At 47.5% G+C, this 20169-nt stretch overlaps 1 protein-coding gene across 5 annotated transcripts in view; it reads left to right on the top strand.

The window, feature by feature from the left end:
• The first annotated feature begins 597 nt into the window (after positions 1-597).
• The window catches only part of IRAG1 (inositol 1,4,5-triphosphate receptor associated 1), a 124302-nt gene continuing 104730 nt past the window's right edge, over positions 598-20169 (top strand). For 2 of the 5 annotated variants that reach the window (XM_055423372.2, XM_055423373.2), the window contains exon 1: positions 599-902. In XM_055423372.2, coding sequence (XP_055279347.2) covers positions 836-902 — 67 coding nt within the window. In that variant the 5' untranslated portion in view covers positions 599-835. Of the gene's footprint in view, positions 976-20169 lie in introns of all 5 variants that reach the window. The other 3 variants (XM_055423371.2, XM_055423374.2, XM_088843083.1) reach the window with 3 other exon arrangements.

A 20169-nucleotide genomic window follows, 5' to 3' on the forward strand; every position in this document is an offset into this window, starting at 1 on the left:
GGCCCACAGCACCATGATCTTTCTCCAGGTGGGGGCTGCACCCAAGGTGGTGAGGAGCGAGTAAGGGCAAGTTGTGGACTTCGGGAGAGAGCAGCTCTTCCTCACCTGTGTCTGAGCAGGGTCAGGAAACTCGCTGGTGTTGATCAGCAAGTCTGAGATGCTAGCACTGTGCTAAGCCTTTCAGTATCATCTCATCAAATCCTCCTGCAACCCTAGGAGTTAGACATTGTGATCCCAATGATTCCCACTTTAGAGATGAGGAGACTGAGGTTCCACGAGGTTAAGACCACAGGGCTACTCAGTGGAGGAGCAAGGACTGAAGCCCTGGGGCTGGTGCCAGGTCTGGGATTAGCTGAATCTTCCAGGCCCTTCTCTCTGCTAATCCCGAGGGTTTAGGGTGGGAGCAGCCCCCACCTCCCAATCCCCGGGACAGGAAATGTTCCCAGTCTCGCTGGCGCTGGGCCAGGGTCTTGTCTAGGCTCACATCCTTGCTGGAGACTCCAGGCTGGAAGGCAGATGGGCAGAGTTCTCTTGGTCCCTGCCTGGCCGGGACATGCCCAGCAGCATGAGCTGCCCGTGGGCACTGCCCTCCGCTGTGTGGGTGCCCGTGGGAGGGGCCCAGGGCCAGCCACTGCCTCTCAGGCCCAGCCTGCGCTGAGCCTCGGATGGCCTGGCTAGCTTCCCTGCCGTTTGCCCCCTGAGTCTGGCCAGAGGGGTCCCCGAGGAGCTCTGGGCTCTAAGTCCCAGCCCCTCTCCAAGGAGGCGGGCAGCAGAGCTCGGCAGCCAGAGGCTTCTCAGCTCCAAGCTCCGGAGCCAGATGTAACATTGACCTTAAATGGTAAAAGCTCCCCAGAGTGAAGAGAGGCTGGCCGGAGGAGGAAAGGGGAATAACTCAGTTTTAGGTAAGTCATCCCTGTCTCCAAGAATAACCTGCCTCTTCAGCCGGGAGCAAGGGAACTCTTCTCCTCCTTAAAGGTACAGGGTGTGCTGGGATGGGGGCGCCTGACTTTAACTTTCTAGGGGAGCTGGCTTGGTCGAATGGCATTTCAGCCGAGTATTTTTATTGTTCCTGTCATCATTTTAAAATAAGAAGTGAATCTTAGCCCGTCCTAACTTAACTAAATTGTGCTTCTTTTGCTTGCTGTTGGAAAGCATGCACAGGTTAGGGCAAAAACGTGGGTTCCGACTGGGGATCCTCATCCCCAGATTTCCTGTGGACCACTTTGGAGTAATAGAGGGTCTCCAGATTACGTAAGTGCACTGGGCAGGGCTCTTCACTCACCGCCTGCTGCCCCAGCCCTGCTCTGTGAGCACTTGCATCTCTCTCTGCCACCCCCCCACCCCGCCCCAACACTCTCGCCTCCTGTCCACTTTGGCCCTTGTGCTGGCCCAGTCCTGTCTGTCTCCCTCCTTGACCTGCCCCTGTGTCTGTCCCTGCACTTTCTACCCTGTGTTCTGGGGGCAGCCCCTGTTCTGACCCCTGCCCCCATCTCTCCTGCCTCCAGCTTTGCCCCACTGTGACCTTTCCCTGCACCCTCGAGGGTTTGTGTATTCCTGGCCTGTGTGCTGAGCCTGCACACCTCCAGAAGCTCGGAGTCAGAGCTATTCCTAGAGTGGAAGGCACTCAGGCTGCCTTTTTCCAAAGGAAAGGCGGGTGGAAGCCAGAGGCCAGAGAGGGGCCCTGCTGTCTGTTCCCTCCTGTCCAGTAAATGCCTATAAAAGCCTGGAGATGCTCTGCAGATTGAGTAAACATAGTGTGGGATTGTCAGGGACCCCTGGCTGGTGCTCCCACCTCCCAGAGTTCAGCAGCAGCTGCCCTCTTACACCCACTTTTCAGGCTGCTCTTTGAGGGTCTCGGTGTGGGGGGAGACAAGCAGCCTATGGATCTCCTGCAGGAAAAATGAAGTTGCTTCCCAAGCTGTTAGGCTGGGAGCCCTAGGGTGTCGGAGCCTGCCGGGGGTTCTGTTGTCCCCACCAGGTGGCAGTGACGTGCGGGTGAGACAGGTGGCGTGAACTCCCCTCAACTTCACCCCAAGGCTTTTATGGGGAGGAAACTCAAATTAAGTGACTTGTCTAGGGTCAGACCACTAAGGAAGAGCAGAGCTAGGAGAGCTAGGAGTCAGAGCCAAGTCCGTGTGAGTCCAGCTGCAATGCTCCTGCCCCTCAACACAACTGGGAATATGAGGGTACATTTCTGCCTTGGGTAGGGTCTTGGGCTTTTTGTCCCTAATGGATATTACAATTGTCATTGTCGTGTTTGTTTTGTCCATGATTCAGTGGTGTTTGTGTGCGGGTGTGCAAGCCTATAGGTGTGTGTTGAAAGTGGCTGTTTGTATTCATAGCTGATGTACCTTCCTCTGTGCTTGGTAGTAAGCAGGATGTTCTTGCATACCATGTAAGGTTGGGAGGTATAATTCTGTACAAATTGCTACACCATGATCAATGATCCCCATAAACATGTTTTCTAGAAGAAAAAAAAAGGAAACATGCCACTCTTACTATGCATGGAACACTGATCTAAGCACTTGCCGTGTAGTAATTTAAACTTCCACAACCCTACAAAGCACAGGTTATTATTATCCTCATCATGTAGACGGGACATTTTAGCACAGAGAGGAAACAGCTGGTGACAGGTGGTGCTGGTCTATGACCCCAGGCAGCCCATCCCCACAGGCTCTGCTCTAACCCCCAGGCCCTGTTCATCTCCGGCTGGTGCCGTTTCTGAGCGGGTTGTGGGGAAGCACCGACTCTCTTTCAACACTGAGTGGCAGACTTTCCATATGTGATTTCATGTGCTCTTGCCAGCAGCACTAAAGGGGATGTGCCTCCACCCCAGTTTCATTGGGGGACACTAGGAACAGGGACCGGGGGATGTTACATGACTTGTCCAAGGTCATCCAGCCATCAGGTGACAAGCAGGTGACTTCGTATCCTGGATGAAGATAGTTAAGGCCATGGGATGTCTTCTTCTCGAAACTAACTCTCAGGTGGACCAATGGGCTCATAATTTCAGGACGAGGGGTTGGTTCTGTGAGTCTCTGTGTGAGGAAGCCAGATTCCTTGCCTGGTGGACTGAACCTCACATATGGATTCTCAGCTTCCCAAACAATCCTTGCCTCTGTCCTCTTAGTGATAAAGGTGGATGGATGTGCCCACACCTTCAGCAGGAGTGGATACTGAACTCTCTTAGGGCAGAGACCCCATCTCGTTCTGTAGAGTATGTCTGACACTCAGATTAATGCCAAGAGTATATCAGTACTAAGTTCTCAGGAGTGATTTTTTTTCTTATGAAGAAATGGACATAATGTTTATGATGTGGTTTCTGGTTAAACAGGGCCCTGGGTTTATTATGTATGTGTGCCTGATGATCAGATTCTTTTGGTATATCTTGAGAGAATGCAAGGTACGCGGGGCAGGGGGGTGTCTCAAGTCATCCACCCCCTCCTTACCCTGCCACCTCTCCTGGGCAGCCACATGTAGCTTCTAGAGTGCCTCTCAGCTGCCCTCTCTGTGGCTTGCTGGTCAGCAGAGGGACTGATGACTGGGGAGGAACAGAGGCCCAGTTGGGTGGGGAGGAGAGATCTAGGTGCTTCCAGACTCTGCTCTTTGAGCTCTTGGAGGCAGGGGGACAGAGATAGAGAACTGAGTTCTCTTGTAGCGAATGTAAAACGAAGGAGGAGAGAAAATGGATATGAATTGACTTTGTGCCAGGGTCTGAGCTAGAACTGTTATTTAATCTAATCCTGTGGTAGAGATGAGAATGTTGTGGTTGAGAGAGGTGAAGCAACATGCCCAAGGGAACACAGTTGGTGGGTGGTGAGCGAGGACTCCAGCTCAGGCCAGTTTGGTCCAAAGTGGGCACTTGCGGTGCTAGATGCCGCCCTGCCTCTAGTTAGGAACCAGGATCTCGGGCAGTTAGAGTGTCACAGTCCAGGTGATGGGAATGTCAAGGGGATTCCTTTTGCCCCGTGGACCTTGGAGGCCAGACCCTGAGTCCAGGTGACAGCCCAGGGCAGCCTCACTGGATGAGGTGCGGAGGCAACATGAGTCCGTGGCCTTGGGCATGCCCTGACTTCTCTGTGAGGGCCTTCCCCACAGAAGAAGGCAAACAGGTGACAGTCAGCCAGCCGGACAGAAAACCTCTTCTGCCTCTCAGCTAATAAGCCTCAGATGTGAAAAAAGGGATTAGCAAATGCTGGGGCTTAATCTGCTCTGGTTACTTTCTTCCCATCCCAGTACTTTTTAAATTTATAATTCTTATTCAGATTTTTTTCCTAGTAATAAAAGTAATGTGTATTTTTTGCTAAACTTTCTTGAAAAGTATAAGTAAGAAATTCAGAAACAAATATAAATAAATGAAAGATCCCTGTGGAATCGTATCATTCAGAGATAAATACTGGGTTTTTGTTTTTGCCTAGGCTGCACGGTATGGGGGATCTTAGTTCTCTGACCAGGGATTGAACTTGTGCCCCCTGCATTGGGAGAGTGGAGCTTTAAGCACTGGACCATCAGGAAAGTCCCCATAAATATTGTTAATGTGGTGTGTCTCTTCCTTTACATTTCTGTATATTTTATAAAACTAGGGTCTTACCATACGGGTTTTATAGTCTGCTTAGAAACAAAATTTTTTAAAGGAATTCCCTGGTGGTCCAGTGTTTAGGACTCAGCGCTTTCACTGCGGTGGCCCAGGTTCAGTCTCTTGTCGGGGAACTAAGATCCTGCAAACCACACGGCACAGCCAAAAAAATATTTTTTTAAGGTCTATTTTTTTTAGAGCAGTTTTAGGATCACAGCAAAGTTGAGAGGAAGGTCTGCACAGAAATTTCCCAGTTCCTCCCCACCCCCACACATGCATAGCCTCTGCCAGGTAATAGCTCCACCAGAGTAATACATTTGTTACAACTGATGAACCTGCATTGACAATCACAGTCACCCAAAGACCATGGTTTCCCTTAGGGTTCACTCTTGGTGCTGTACATTCTGCGGGTTTGGAAAAATTGCATAATGACTTGAATGCACCATCATAGTATGATACGGAGTATGTCCACTTGTCTAAAAATCCTCTGTGCTCCATCTATTCATCCTCCTCCGATAACTCCAACCTCTAGCAATCACAGATCTTTATTACTGTCTCCGTAGTTTCACCTTTTCCAGAACGCCATACGGTTACCATCACACACTATGTAGCCTTTCCAGAATGGCTTCTTTCACATAGTAATAAGCATTTAAGATTCTTCTATGTCTTTTCATGGCTTGATAGCTCATTTCTTTTTAGCACTGAATAATGTTCCGTTACCTAGATGCACCACAGTTTATCCATTCTCCCACTGAAGGACATCTTAGTCGGCTTTTCCCCCACCCCAATTTTTTAAAAACTGAAGTATCAATGAAGTGCAATATTATGTTACAGCTTACAACATTCAGTTCAGTTCAGTCATATCTGACTCTTTGCGACCCCATAGATTGCAACACGCCAGGCCTCCCTGTCCATCACCAACTCCCGGAGCTTACTCAAACTCATGTCCGTTGAGTCAGCGATGCCATCCAACCATCTCACCCTCTGTCGTCCCCTTCTCCTCCTGCCTTCAATCTTTCCCAGCATCAGGGTCTTTTCAAATGAGTTCGTTCTTCGCATCAGGTGGCCAAAGTATTGGAGTTTCAGCTTCAGCATCAGTTCTTCCTGATTCACAATTTTTAAAGGTTATACTCCTTATATAGTTTTAAAATGCTGGCTATATTCCCTATGTTGTACATTATATCCTCATAGATCATTTATTTTATACATAACAGTTTTCAAATTTTAATCCCTTACTCTTATCTTACCCCTCCTGCTTCCCTTTCCCCACTGGTAACCACTGGAGTTATCTGTGAATCTCCTTCTTTTTTTGTTATATTCACTAGTTTGTTTTTTAGATTCCACATAAGTGATATCATAAAGTATTTGTCTTTTTTTGTCTGACATTTCACTAAGCATAATACCCTCCAAGTCCGTCCACGTTATTGCAAATGGCAAGATTTCATTCTTTTTTTTAATGTCTGAGTAGTAGTCTGCTTTTTTTAACCAAACATTCTATCATGATCATTTTCTCATGTTATCAAATATACTTCAAAACATGATTTTTCAGGGATTGTATACTACCGAGTAATTCTGCCGTGCAACAGTTAAATCATCATTCCTCCCACTGGGCATTTACAAGTGTGGTTTTTCTTTGGGGCCCGTCTCAGTGGCACACACATGACAGCTTTTCCATCCACGTGTGGCGTTTGGGAACTCTGTGCTCCCAGGTGGGCTTGCGCGGTACGGCTCTAGGGTGTGGGTTTTTTCTGCAAGATACTAGTGAGTGGGATACTGACTCAGCTCTAAACACACGGACTCACGTCAGAATTGCCTTTTATGTTTTTTCCCGTCTATCTGCGGCAGCCCAGGAGTACGGGTGTGCAGGACTTGCAGTACTAAAACCAGACGTCCCAGGCAAATCGGGGCAAGTTGTTCTCCCGGGTTTGGACCTAGTGTGCCTTCAACGTCTTTCCAATGCTTTCCTGTCTCCTTTCTTGACAAAAATGAGAGCAAGTCTTGGGCTTGGAGACTTCGTCAGGAATAGTTAGAATTTAATAACTGTTTTCATTAAGTTTATTTTTACAACTAACTCCTCTATATTTATGTTACAAATGGTACTGACTTTTCCATGGATGGCAGGGATATAAAGTTCCCTTTTAAAATAAGTGTGACGACAGGGGAGGCTAACACACTGGGCGCTTCTCGTGTGCTCAGCGATATGCTATTGTTTTCCCTGCAGGGCCTCATTTCATCCTCACAGCAGCCCCCTGAAGCGGTTACAACTGTTCACTCTCTTGTACAGATGGGAAACCGAGGGCCAGAGAGGGTAAAGAACTTGGCCAACAACACAGAGCTGGTAAATGGCCCAGCCAAGATAGCAATCCTGGCTCCCTGCTAATCAAATGAAAAAAATTAAATCACTAAATATATAGGTGGCCCACAGACATGGGAGAACATCTGAGGGTGGGGAGTAGATGACTCAGGTTTAGGAAACACAGGTTTGAAGGAAACGGGTTCTGTGAGCAGGCATATCACTGAGTATAAGATGGGGCAGAGGGAAACTGAGCCACCCCAGCAAAACTAAGTGAAAATTAGGAGCCAACAGGCCCAGAAGATGTTGGAAGGGCCATCCAGTGACTGCAGGGCTGCAGGGCTGGGACATGGTGCAGAAGGCATGGTGGTCACTCCGGGAAGGGACACACAGAGGCTACCGGAGGCTACCCACAGACTAACCGGAGCATGTTTCCAGAGAGCCCAAGGTTCCTGGTTCATCAGAAGAGAAAGAAAGCCTGAAGACACCCTTGACTTTGCTCATACAGATGTGGTCAAAAGAGCGCCAACTCTGAGGCGGGAGGAGGGCTCAGCTTTGACCCGCTCTTCTCTCACGATCACAGTGGAAACTGGTGGCTGGAGCTGGAAGTAGCATCTTGCCTGGTAGAGAGCACAGGCCCTGGAATGACCATGTGACTCCACCACTGACCAGCTATACACCTTGAGCCACAGCTAACCTCTTCGAGTCTCAGTTCCCTCGCCTATAAAACAGAGATAATGATGGTGTCACTTTGTGGGGTTGAATCCCTCAGCTTGGTGTCTGCTCTCAGCAACCCCCTCCCATCCCACCCTTCTGGGTCAAGTCTTAATCGTGGCATGTGGGATTTTTCACTGTGGCATTCTGGCTCAGTGGTTAGTTCTCAGATCTTAGTTTCCCTCCCAGGGACTGAACTCTCATCCTTTGCACTGGAAGGTGAATTCTTAACCACTGGACCGCCAGGGAACTCCCAGTATGTGGCAGTCTCTATCAGGTTTCATCACCTTGTCCATGAGCAAGGCCCTATCTTCTATTTAGTAGGAAAATACAAATCTAGAACCATGAACTTTCTATTAGCAGGAAATGCCATGTCCTATGTCATGAGTCCTGAGTCATTCTCTCTGACCCACCAAGGTTTATGCCTGAAAACTTCCTAGACATGGCCAAGGCCACGCAATCTGCTACAGAGGCAGCATGGAGTATGGTTGGGATCTCAGGTGCTCAAATCAAATGACCTGAATTCAAATCCCTACTCTGCAACTTACCATGTGACTTCGGGGGAAAGACTCTAACTACTTTTCTTACCTGTAAGATGAGGCTGAAGGTGATAATAATTTAACTTGCTCAAAGAGTTTTTATGAAGATGAAATGGATATGTGTGTAAGTACTCAATAAATAATAACTGTTATTTAAGCTTAGATTAGCATCAAGCACATGGAACACCCAGAGTTTTGTGGCTCTAGGTGGTCAGGTTTCACTAACGGCTGTCTTGTCATATTTTCAACTTGTTTGGGGTTTGGATCCCTGGTGGAAAGACTGTAATGCCCTTCTGGACTTCTTACCTAAGACATCTTTCCTATTTCCCAGTTGAGGTCCAACTTGTCCCTGATAGAAGGTGATGATGATGAAGCTGAATATTGTCAGGAGGAATCTAGACTGGATGCCAAACGGACTCCCTAAGGAACATGTTCTTGGGGATATTCCAGGGTCCTGGACCTATCCCTAAGCCTGGTCTGTGGCCTGGAGTTAATTATGTATATGGAGACTGACTCATGATAATCAAACTCACAGGAGACTGAAGTATGTAATTCTGAACGTCTGCATGCTAATGTATGGGAAAAGATTACCCTTCCAATGACCAAAATGCCTGGGAGATGGAGATTTAGCTCAGAAGGTGGAAAGTTCTAAGGGGTATTTCATGTGAGCCATAAAATGACCTGATAGCCATCTCTGCTTATAACAAAGAGACTCCCCAGAGCACAAGATGGGTCTGTCCCCTGGGAACTTTAGATAAGCGTTTCTCTTTGGAATTCCCTTTGTCTTCTGAGGAAAGATGGGATTTGTTAGAACATAGTTCAGAGAATCAAAGGAAGGAGTAGACCTGCCCCAGGAACGCAGCCCCCAGGCAGTGGTAGGGACCTGGCAGCAGGAACTTGCCAGTGTTTTCTTTAGAGCAGAGGTCTTCTCTATAGCAGAGGGTTTTGATGATTTATCTCATCAATTAAAATATTTTTAGGATGCATCTCTAATTTATGTGCGTATCTTTATTTTGAGTTATGTCCATGAGCTGCTGCATTCATATTGTGCTTGTTTTTAGTTGTGTCCAAGTCTTCTGTGACCCCATGGACTGTAGCCCTCCAGACTCTTCTGTTCATGTAATTTTCTAGGCAAGAATACTGGAGTGGGTTGCCATTTCCTACTTCAGGGGGTCTTTCCAACCTGGGGATCAAACCTGTGTCTCTTGTGTCTCCTGCACTGTCTCCACTGGCAGTTGGATTCTTTACCACTGGTGATATGCAAGTTATTTTATAAAACTAGTAAAAATAGAAATTTTTCAAAGATAAGAAAGAGAAAACACTATTTAAAAATCTTGCTTTGTGTTTTTACCAGTGCCAGCAACTTCTTCTTCTTTTTTTTTTTTGCTATCCTTAAAAGAGTATTCTTTAGTAAGAGAAATGTGATTACTTATGCCTCATTATGTTTTAAGATCTCAGCACTTTGGATAACCCCTGGCTTTAATAACTGTCATGGCTACATGAGACATGTACCAGTCTCCCGGCGAGGAACCAAGTTTAACTGAGTTGGCTCAAGAGATTTAACAAAAGAAAGAACCATTTATAGAGGTTTAGAAACCACGAGGGATGGTGCCCAGGTACTCCCCCAAACTAGTAACAGCAGGGAGCCATTACCAGTTCTAGCCAGGAGGGGCGAGAGGAGAAAATAGTGTGACTGGAAGCCAGTGACACCTGGACCCATGCAGGTGGGACCATCCAGGTTGAGCTATTATTAGGGAGGGTCACAGCCACTGCCAGAGATGTAACGCTGAAGCAAGAAGGGTGCAGGGAAGGAACTGCCCAACCTCTCCCCCTATGCCTCCCCAACTACTGGTTTGCTGGCCAAACTCAGCAAGCATGGAAGCCTGCGTGATGCATCCAGTCTTATAGGTGTCGTCCGGGAGCTCAGAGCAGAGAGGATGGATCCTGGGGCAGGGCAAGGCAAGGGAGAGCAGGCGAAGGATAGCCAGCTCAGACAGCTGACGTAGAAGAAAACTGTCCTTACTTACAGAATTGTAAGTGAACTTTTTTAGTTTGATTCACCAGTTTGCAGACACTTCTGAGAGTTGCTTGTGGTATTATTAGTAGTTATAGTATACTTACTCCACATATTTGCAGGAGACTTTTAAGCCACTTGTCCATTTTATGATGATTAGTTTGCTTAAAACTAGATATGTTTCACGAGTCCACTTGATCACATATAAACTGTGTCATATGTCTCTGAAAGCAAATGAATACATGAGGGTGTGACATCAGTCCCTTAGCATTGTAGAATTTCCCATGTTCCCTCAGGACATCTCACAAACTGGATGTGACAGTGACCTTTCGACATGTGACTGAATGAAGGTATCATTGCCAGTCTGCTTATTTAATACTAAAGAAACGAAATAAGTAATAGTTCCCGATTGTCTTCCCGTATTCCATGGATATTCCCTGGAAGACCCCCCACCTGGAAGACCACCGCACTAGGGCTCAACTCCCATCTTAACCAGGTTCCATGGCTCCTCAGCTCTGTCCGAGGTCTCAGGGGAGAGACCCTGATAGGCCCAGCTTGGTTGGGTCGGTATTAATCAGCCACGATCAGGTGACAAGATCGGGGGGTATAGATGCGGCCAGAAGGAGCCATTCCTCAGTATGTAAGCGATCCTCTTAGAGAAGGGGAAATTGCTGAGAGCAAAGTTCTCTCCAAAAGGTGTCGTCACACGCTCATACTTGTCTTTCTGTCCTGCCCTCTGGAGATCCTGGTCAAGCCTCCCATCAGCCACATTTACAGACAATTTCTTGGGTTACTTCCACAGATGACTAATCATATCCATTGCCTATGGTTTTTCACATGGTTGTACATCAGAGGGCAGCCTTGTTTCTTTTGCAGTTGTCCCCACGTACAGCCAACATTCCCAACGATGCTGGGGTTCACAGGGCCTTATGCTGGTTGGGGCAGACTGTTTCTCTGGTCAGCTCGGTTCAGCAGACAAAGATGGATGTGGTGATGACTTCAAGGATCTGGTACATTAGACCCAGAAACACTTGCAAGTTGTCCCTCTGTCATGAGTCCTATAGTTTATAAACCACAGAAGTTGTGCATGCATGCCTGACTTTTCAGCATTCTGGGTGGGGAGGTTCCACTTGCTGAAATCCCCAAGAGCTTGTTTCACTGGATAAGAACAAGAGAATAATCATGTACTTATGATCATTACTATCACAGTTGTCATTGATTGAGCACCAGCTACATAGTGTGTTAAATGCTTTTATTTCTATTTTACTGATGAGAAATCGAGGCTTTGAGTTTTGCTAGTTCACTCGGGTTTACACAGTGGAAAGTGGCAAGGTCAAGGGTAGATTGCCCTTGCTGCAAAACACATACAGCCCATCAACAGATAGAATCCCACACTTGGAACTATCAGGCTGGAGGACGTAGAGGCTGGGCCAGTAAGACTCTTCAAAAGGTTAGATCATTACGATTTTATTGAGATGTATTAAGGGAAGCTAGAACCATGGCAGGTTTAAGGTGGTTTTCGGTAGCCAGTGAGTGAATGAAAGAATGAGTCTTCCCAGGTTTGAAAACAGTAAAAGTTTGAAGGCAGTGTTCCAGTATCCATCCCTGGTGCTGAAATGAAGACCGCACATATAAGCAGTGGTCCCAGGTGCTAGGCATGGCTCTGCTTCTAACTCATTTTGTGCCCTTGAGCAGATGACATCTCCCTTCTGAGACCTTAGTTTCCTCATCCATGAACAGTACAGCGACCAAGGCCCAGTGGTTCACCCCAGTAACTGCATGACTGAGGCCAAGCAAGAGCAATAATTGTGTCAGACGCTGCATCTGTGACAAAGCAGGATTGCAGGTATGTTTGAGTCAGCTACTATTGTCTGTTCTCTCAAAGCAAATACAGTGCTTTTGGGGACAGTCAGAACTGGCATCAGGTCCAAATGGTTACTGCTGAAGGGAATGCTTATTCATTCTCTTTCTTGCTACAAGGCGTTTGCCTCATGCTTTGAACGTTTGCTGCTTAGATTAGAGATGATGGTCTTGTGTTCATTACTATCAAAAAATGCCTCTGGAGCCTGGTCCTTCTTCCCTTTCACTGCAGGGCCAGCTGCTCCAAGCCCTCCAGCTCTGGGAGCATGTGGGTGTGTCCTATGCCATGAGGAGCAGGGACAAAAAGACCAGAAGTCCCTTGGAAGACTTTGGGACACTAGAATTTGAGGGCCTCCAGGAGGCATTGGGTACCCCTCAGAGCTCCCTAAGTGGAGATCTTGAGAACCTGAGGAGACTCCGAAAAATGGTTCAAACAACTAACTACATCTTGGTGACTAGCAAATCAGGATGCCCACCTCCATCTTGTGGCAAGAAGTTCTAGAAGAGACCATCCTAAAAGGAGTCAGCATTAAGTGAGTATGGATGCCAAGAATTTCTGGATGAGCTTGGCTGTCAAAGTCATTCTCTGCTGACCAGTAACATGTTCTTATACTGTATCTCATGTGATCCTCCCTGCCGAGAGGACCACAGAGTCATTTTATCTGTGTCACCTTTCATGACTGCTCAAGATTTCACAGCTTTATGTACTATAGAGGGGTTTCACTGATGGCTCATCAAGCAAAGAATCCACCTGCAATGCAGGAGATGCAGATTAATCCCTGGGTCGGGAAGATTCCCTGGAGGAGGAAATGGCAACCCACTCCAATACTGTTGCCTGGGAAATCCCATGGACAGAGGAGCCTGACAGGCTACAGTCCTTGGGGTCGCTAAGAGTCGAATATGCACACTCATATACACTATAGATGGCATAGCCCCTCCCACTGCCCCCCTGCCCTGTGTAGGATTTTGGTGGGGTCTAGGCATTTTTGCCTTAATGAGGCCCTTCTTTAAAAAAACAACAACTACTTATTTACTTTTACTTTTTTTGCTGTACCTTGAGGGATCGTATTTCCTTGACCAGGAATCAAACCCATGCCGCACTGTGGTGGAAGCTCGGAGTCTTAACCACTGGATGGCCAAGGAAGTCCCCGTGAGCCCCTTCTTGGTTACAAAATCTATATCTCTGTTGGTGTAAAGATAAATATGTTAAATGTTATGTATTAAAACATTTTCTTTGACCTAGAAGCTTTTTTTTCTTCTGATTTTTAAAAGTGACTAAAACATTTTCAACGGCCCTAGGCTCTGTTCCTACCATATGTAATGGATGAGTCAGCCCTGCCCCCTCACCTTCCTAGTCAGAACATAGTCTAGTGACCAGCAGCGTCAGCATTACCTAGGAGCTTGTTAGAAATGCAGGCTCTTGAGTGCTGCCGCAGAATTACCGAATCAGAATCTGCAGCTTAACGAGACTCCTGGGTCATTTGTGTGTATATTGTAGTCTGAGACATGCTGTCTGCCACACTGTCCCGTGGTACCGCTGGTATATCAGAATCGCAGGTCACACTGTTCCCCCAAATTACAGCGAGAAGTTTAGTCATGAAAAGCCCATGTGGAAGGTACATCTAGTGCTAAATGGCTGTGTAAATGCCAAGAATTCCTGGACGGCCCTGTGTGCAAACAGCGTTCTCCTTTCTTACCCAGCTGCTGTTCAGTCACTCAGTCATGTCCAACACTTTGCGACCCCATGGGCTGAAGCACGCCAGGCTTCTCTGTCCTTCAGCATCCCCCAGAGCCTGCTCAAACTCACGTCCATTGAGTGGGTGAGGGCCCCTCTTTTCCCCTGCCCCCTCACACACGCTCAGTGGAGAAGGCAGACCCAGGAGGAGGGGGTGCATCTGCTTCTGTGTTGGTTCTTCCAGCTCTTCTCTGAAGCTCCTGGCCTCCAGAGCCATCTCAACAGGGGCAGAGGTAGGAGGCCCTGCCCTCGGCGCCTCAACTCAGAGGTGACACCTGGTCTCTTGGGCAGAGATAGTTATATGGCCCCAATAAACTACAAGGAAAGCTGGGAAATGCAGGGGAGCATGGACATATACAGAGAGTATAAACCATCTCTGCTCCAGGTGAAAAATCAGTGAGACAAGTAACAGCTACCGCAGAGCCTGAGGCCTCCCAGAGGCAAGAATTTAATAAACTGGGATGTAGACCACTAGAGACTCAGACTTGCAGAGAAGACTTTTAAAAGGTGAGAGAATTAGCACATGCTCTCCCTCAAGGTCTTGCTTCTCCAATAAGAGGGAGGGGAGCATCAGCTGGGCAACAGAAAAAGGTTTTGGCAGCCAAAGTCATCCAGGAATTCTTGGTATTCACATACCCACTTAATGCTGGCCATACATTCCATATAGACTGATCTCTTCTAGAACTTCTTGCTGGTGGATGTGGGCATCGCAACTTGTGTTACACTTAGTCCCCAAGGTGTACATGCAACACCACGAAGATTTTAGGTCTGTTGCAGCAGTTACTGTGAATATCCTGTTTTAGTATCCAAGTCCACTTGTCATATTCCCCGTCTCCCACTTCCCCCAAAGGGGAAGACACACACCACCTGTCCTCTCTGCTGTCCTCTGTGGCTTGGCCATCCAGCCTCTGCCTGCTCAGTGCTGTAACCCCTCCCACTCTGTGCGTTGCCCTTGGTTTAGAGGCTTGTTAGGTTCCATGTTGTTGGGAAGGAAACTCAAGATCCCACTGGAAAAATAAATGAGTAGCATGCAGAATCTTGGTCTTCTGACTCTTATGTGACTGTTTGTAAGGGAGAAAAATATCGAGTAGAAATAAAAGGAGCTTTCACAACTATCAAGGATAGGAAGGGTTATTCCTAGGGAGCTGTCTTTTAATTGGCTTTGCATCATCTTCACTGAGAGGCTTTATAAAACAAAAAAAGGCTACTGTTGGACTGGAGGCAGGGAGGCCAGATGTAGACTTCGACTTGCAAGGCTCAAGAAGGATTGAAAATGCCAGCTGGCATCTATGAGTGTTGACTATGTGATGAACATCATTCTAAGGTGCTTCCATGTAGAATGTATTTTACATTATTATCATCATCCATGTTTCAAATGCAGAAATTGAAGTACAAATAGATGAAGTAACTTGCTTGAGGTTCATGCAGCTACTACTCAGCAGGGCTGGGATGTGATCCCAGACAGCCTGGCTCCAGAGCCCACAGGCACAGCCATCACGCTCCCTCAGTTCTGGATACCCACTAATTAGAGAGCTCAGGGGCATCTCTGATCAGGGTTTTGAGGAAGACACATTGAGCCACTTCTTGAAAAAGGAGATATTCTGTTTGACATCCATAATCAAATAAATTTAAGGCTATCTACATGCCCTTTCTTAATTGTTTTTTTAAAGTTTCCCTCCCTGTATTTTACTTATTATTTTATTTTGAAACATTTTTAATTGGAGGAGAACTGCTTTACAATGTTGTGCTTGTTTTCGCCATAGGTCAACATAAATCAGTCATAGGCACACAGGTCTCCTCCTTCTTGAACCTCCCTCCCACCCACCACCCCTTCCCACGCTTTCCACCCCTCTAGGTAGCCACAGAACAGCTGCTTGAGCTCCCAGCACCATACAGCAAATGCCCACTGGCTGTTCCCATCTGCTTTCTCTATGCCAATGCATGTGTGCCAGTGCTGCTCTCTCAACCCGTCCCACTCTCCCCTACCCCTGCTGTGCCCACAGGTCTGTTCTCTATGTCTGGGTCTATTTATTTGTCTATGTATCTAAATCTTTGGACCACATTGCAAGTTACGTGGGATCCTCGTTCCAGGAACAGGGGTCGAACCCACACCCTCTGCACTGGCCGTGCAAAGTCTTAACCACTGGACTGCCAGGGAAGTCCTGGGGCTGTTTTGCCTCTTAAGGGCTGAGAAGGTCTACAGGACAGAAACCTGCCTCACAGTGATATCCCCAAGTGTACCAAAATGTGGAGCCTTTATTTTCAGAGCTCCTACTATTGCCCAGAACACCAGGGCTCCAGAGGACATAACTTGGGCAAAGCTGGCTCGGGACACATGTGCTTGAGTTGTGGTGAGGCAGATCCCACGGCACCTAGAAAGCTCTGGCCACTTTCAGGACTGCCAGGGCAGGGCCAGTCCCACTCCCAAAGCTTCTCCCTGGGAGGCAGATGGTGGCCAGGATGTGGGACAGCATGGGCTCTGCTGGTGTCCAGTCCTGCCTGGCCACCCTCGGCTCTGCTGCTCTGGAGAAATCACCACAGGGCACTGAGTCTCAGTCTCCTCATCTGCTGAATGACATCCTCCTTCTAGTGCAGTTGGGGGTCAGAGTGAGCCAATAGACCTTTCGTGTCAGGGACACAGTGTGCTCTGATGAAGGGGAGTGTTGTCATCGTCGTCCATTGTCTATTTTGCTTTACAGTCTTCCATGTGGTTCCACGTGGGAATAGGATACTAGGGTTGGAGGCTTCCAAGCCTACTTGTGCCTCATCTCTGCTCCAAAGAGATCAAGAGACTCCTCAGTCCAAGACAGAGTTTCCTCCTGAGAAGGGGATGAGGATGCTCTTGGGTTGAACTTGAGTTGGATAAAAGAATACGGAGGAAATGTCAGACTGAGCTGAGGGACACACTCACATTTAGCTTCAGCGCAACATCAAAAGGGAGTATTAACCCAGGATTGCAGCAGGTCCCAGAAGATCCAGAAAAGGAAAAAGTTGATCTTCTTGCTACAGGCAGAATCTGCCCCAGGGAAAAAGTTCTGATTATAAATGAGGTGCCAACTGGCAGAGTGTGTGAAGTCTGTGCCAGCACTGACCAGTCACCTAGCAAGGGGCATTTTTAAACAGTAATGAATCTGAGAATACATTTCAGATATTCAGAATACATTATTTCAAAAATGACCTTGGACAGAGAGGGACACTGTGGTTGTATGGAAAGGGCTTGGCGCTGGGAATCAATCTCAGCTGGTCCCCTAATGGTTGTGAACCTTGTCAAGGCACGTCCCTCCACTGAAACTCAGCCTCTTCATCTGAAAAACAGACATCATAATATCTACCCTGCAGCATTTCTGTGATGCACAAATGAAACAAGTGGATCTGAACAGCTTAGACAATAGAAAATACAAAACAGCAAAAGGTTAATATTAAAAACTGGGAACACCCTCTAAGGATTGCTGTCAGGAGACAGTCATAAAGACGAAATAGCTTAATTTTAAAAAGCTGACGGACTCTCCCAAAGTAAAGTCAAAGATGACAAGTGTGAGAGGCTTCCCAGTAAATACAGAATTACCATGTGACCCAGCAATTTCACTCTGAGGTATATACCCCAAACTTGAAAACAGGTGTTCAAACAAAAACTTATACAGTAATGTTTATAGTAGCACTGTTCACAATAGCCAAAATGTGGAAACAACCTAATATCCATCAACTGATGAACAGATAAACAAAATGTGATATATCCATGCAGTGAAGTATTATTCAGTCATTAGAAGTAATGAAGTACTAACATATGCTCCAGCCTGGATGAATCTTGAAAACACGATGCTAAGTGAAAGAAGCCAGACACAAAGACCACGTATTGTATGAGTCCGTTTACATGAGATACCCAGAACAGGCAAATCCATACAGACAGAAAGCAGACGAGTGGTTGACAGGCCTGGCAGGGGGAGCGGAGGAATGGGAAGGGACTGCCTAGCAGGTATGAGGTTTCCATCTGGGGTGTGCTGACAAGTTCTGGAACTCGATAATGGTGAGAGGTGCCTGGCATTGTGACGGCACTTAAAACCACCAAACTGCATGCTTTTAATTTACAATTTATGTGTATTTTACCACAATTAAAAAAAGCTTCCTGGTAAAGAGGAAATGTGACCCCAAGGTTACATTCCCTTCTCCTAGAGTGTGGTTGAGAGGAGGGGCAGAAGCCTCAGAGCTTGTCAGCTAGAAGCTGAGGTCTTGTGCCAACAAGTTTACCAAGAGCATATGGCAGACAATCCTTGTGTGGGGGTCCCGGGGGGATCCTTATCAAGTATGACATGCTTCCTGCTCTCAAAATGTATACACGTTATTCTCACTTAAGGACAGACTGACAAGTCCTATGTATACCCAGGGAGGAAGGGCAGGGCAGTGAGACATTCACTCTGCCTCGGTCATCTGGGCATGCTTCTCAGAAGAGAAGATAGGTGAAGAGGTGAATGTTGGCAGATTGGTCAGAAGGGGAAGGTTTTTCCAGGGAAAGGCACAGGGTGTGTGGAAGGGTGCGGGGGAGCATTTCAGAGTAGGGAGCTGGCAGCTATGGATCAGGCACAATATCTGTAAAGCAGCAGGTGGGGTGGCGGGGGAGAGGGTCCTGAGAGGGAATTGGGTCAGATTGTAGAGAGCTTTGAGGGTAGAGCTGGGGAAGTGGCGACTTGCTCTGTACACAGTGGTGGGGGGCGGGCCGGGAAGGAGCCTTCCCAGTGAGGAGTAACAGGACTAAGCCCATGTTCCGGAATGGTCAGCGTGGTGGATGATGGACTGAAGAGAAGGAGGCTGAGGACGAGAAAGTGGGCTGTGGTATTAGCTCTGCTGGCCTCAAGGAGCCCCTCACCCCACCCTGAGCAATGGCAGGGGGATGGTAAAACCAAATCTGGTGAGCTCTGCATTAGCCAAGATTCTTGTTTGCACGGAACAGAAAGGCATTTGAATTAGATTAGACAAGAACCAGAATTTTCCTAGTCACATAACTGAGACGTCTAGGGCAGTTCCAGAAATGACTGGACCCATGGGGCTCGTTCCCTCCATCTCTCAGCTGCCTTTAGTATGGGACCTCTCTCCTCAGGCAGCCTCTGCCTCTCGGTGGCACCGTGGGGCTTGCAGTTCCCAGCTTATATCCTCCTCTCAGAACCTTCCCTCATAGCTCAGTTGGTAAAGAATCCGCCTGCAATGCAGGAGACCCCAGTTCGATTCCTGGATCAGAAAGATCCCCTGGAGAAGGGAAAGGCTACCCACTCCAGTATTCTGGCCTGGAGAATTCCATGGACTATACAGTCCATGGGGTCACAGAGCCGGACACAACTGAGAAACTTTCACTTCACTTTCAGAACCCTCAGCAGCAAGGACTCCCCCAATCCTTCCAATGAAAGTCACCAAGTTGAATTTATTGGCCCATTCCTTTCCTTTATTTTCTGCAAGGGAAATTCATTTTATTTTTCCTTAGTACAGAAAGGATTTTAAGAATGTCCATGGTTCAGTTCAGTTCAGTTCAGTCACTCAGTCGTGTCCGACTCTTCGCGAGCCCATGAATCACAGCATGCCAGGCCTCCCTGTCCATCACCAACTCCCGGAGTTCACTCAAACTCACGTCCATCGAGTTGGTGATGCCATCCAGCCACCTCATTCTCTGTCATCCCCTTCTCCTCCTGCCCCCAATCCCTCCCAGCATCAGAGTCTTCTCCAGTGAGTCAACTCTTCGCATGAGGTGGCCAAAGTATTGGAGTTTCAGCTTTAACATCAGTCCTTCCAATGAACACCCAGGACTGATCTCCTTTAGAATGGACTGGTTGGATCTCCTTCCTGTCCCTGGTAGTAACAGTTAAACACTTTCATTTTAAAATGGGCAATGATATTTTTTTACTCAAAGCTATTCATAAAAATAATTATAATACATTCATTCACAGAAGGACAATTAGTGTGCAGACACAGGTAAGCCCAGGTGAGAGAGTGTGTATTTGGTGTCCTAGTCCCTGGATAGGACACTGTTTCTTCCTCCAGGATTGGTCCATTCTGAGCCATTTGGTGTTCATCCCTCAGTGAATTGCCAGGGCCAGGGGCGTGTGGTGCTCTGATGAGCCTGGCCGCATCCCTCCCTAAGCAAAGGGATGATGACACTGTTGCTGCTACCAGAAGGGGGACTTGCTGCAACAAGGGGCATAATTTGCAGCTGTCCCTCAAAGCATCAGCTCTGAGCCAAGTTGTTTACACATCTCATTTCATCCACGTTACCATCCTAAGGTGGAATCAATAATCTTCCTTTTGCAGAAGAGGAAACGGAGGCATAGGCTTGTCCTCCCTCCCCACTCCCCAAGCACTTTCTCTGTTCTGTGCCACATGGGCATCTCCTAAGGAGGCAATGTGGAGCCACTAAGGAGGCTTACAGCCAAGAGAATGAGAAGTAAAACACAAGAT

The sequence above is a fragment of the Moschus berezovskii genome, chromosome 14, assembly GCF_049115385.1.
Source record: "Moschus berezovskii isolate FMDL1 chromosome 14, NW_MosBer_1.0, whole genome shotgun sequence".
Taxonomy (NCBI): Eukaryota; Metazoa; Chordata; class Mammalia; order Artiodactyla; family Moschidae; genus Moschus; species Moschus berezovskii.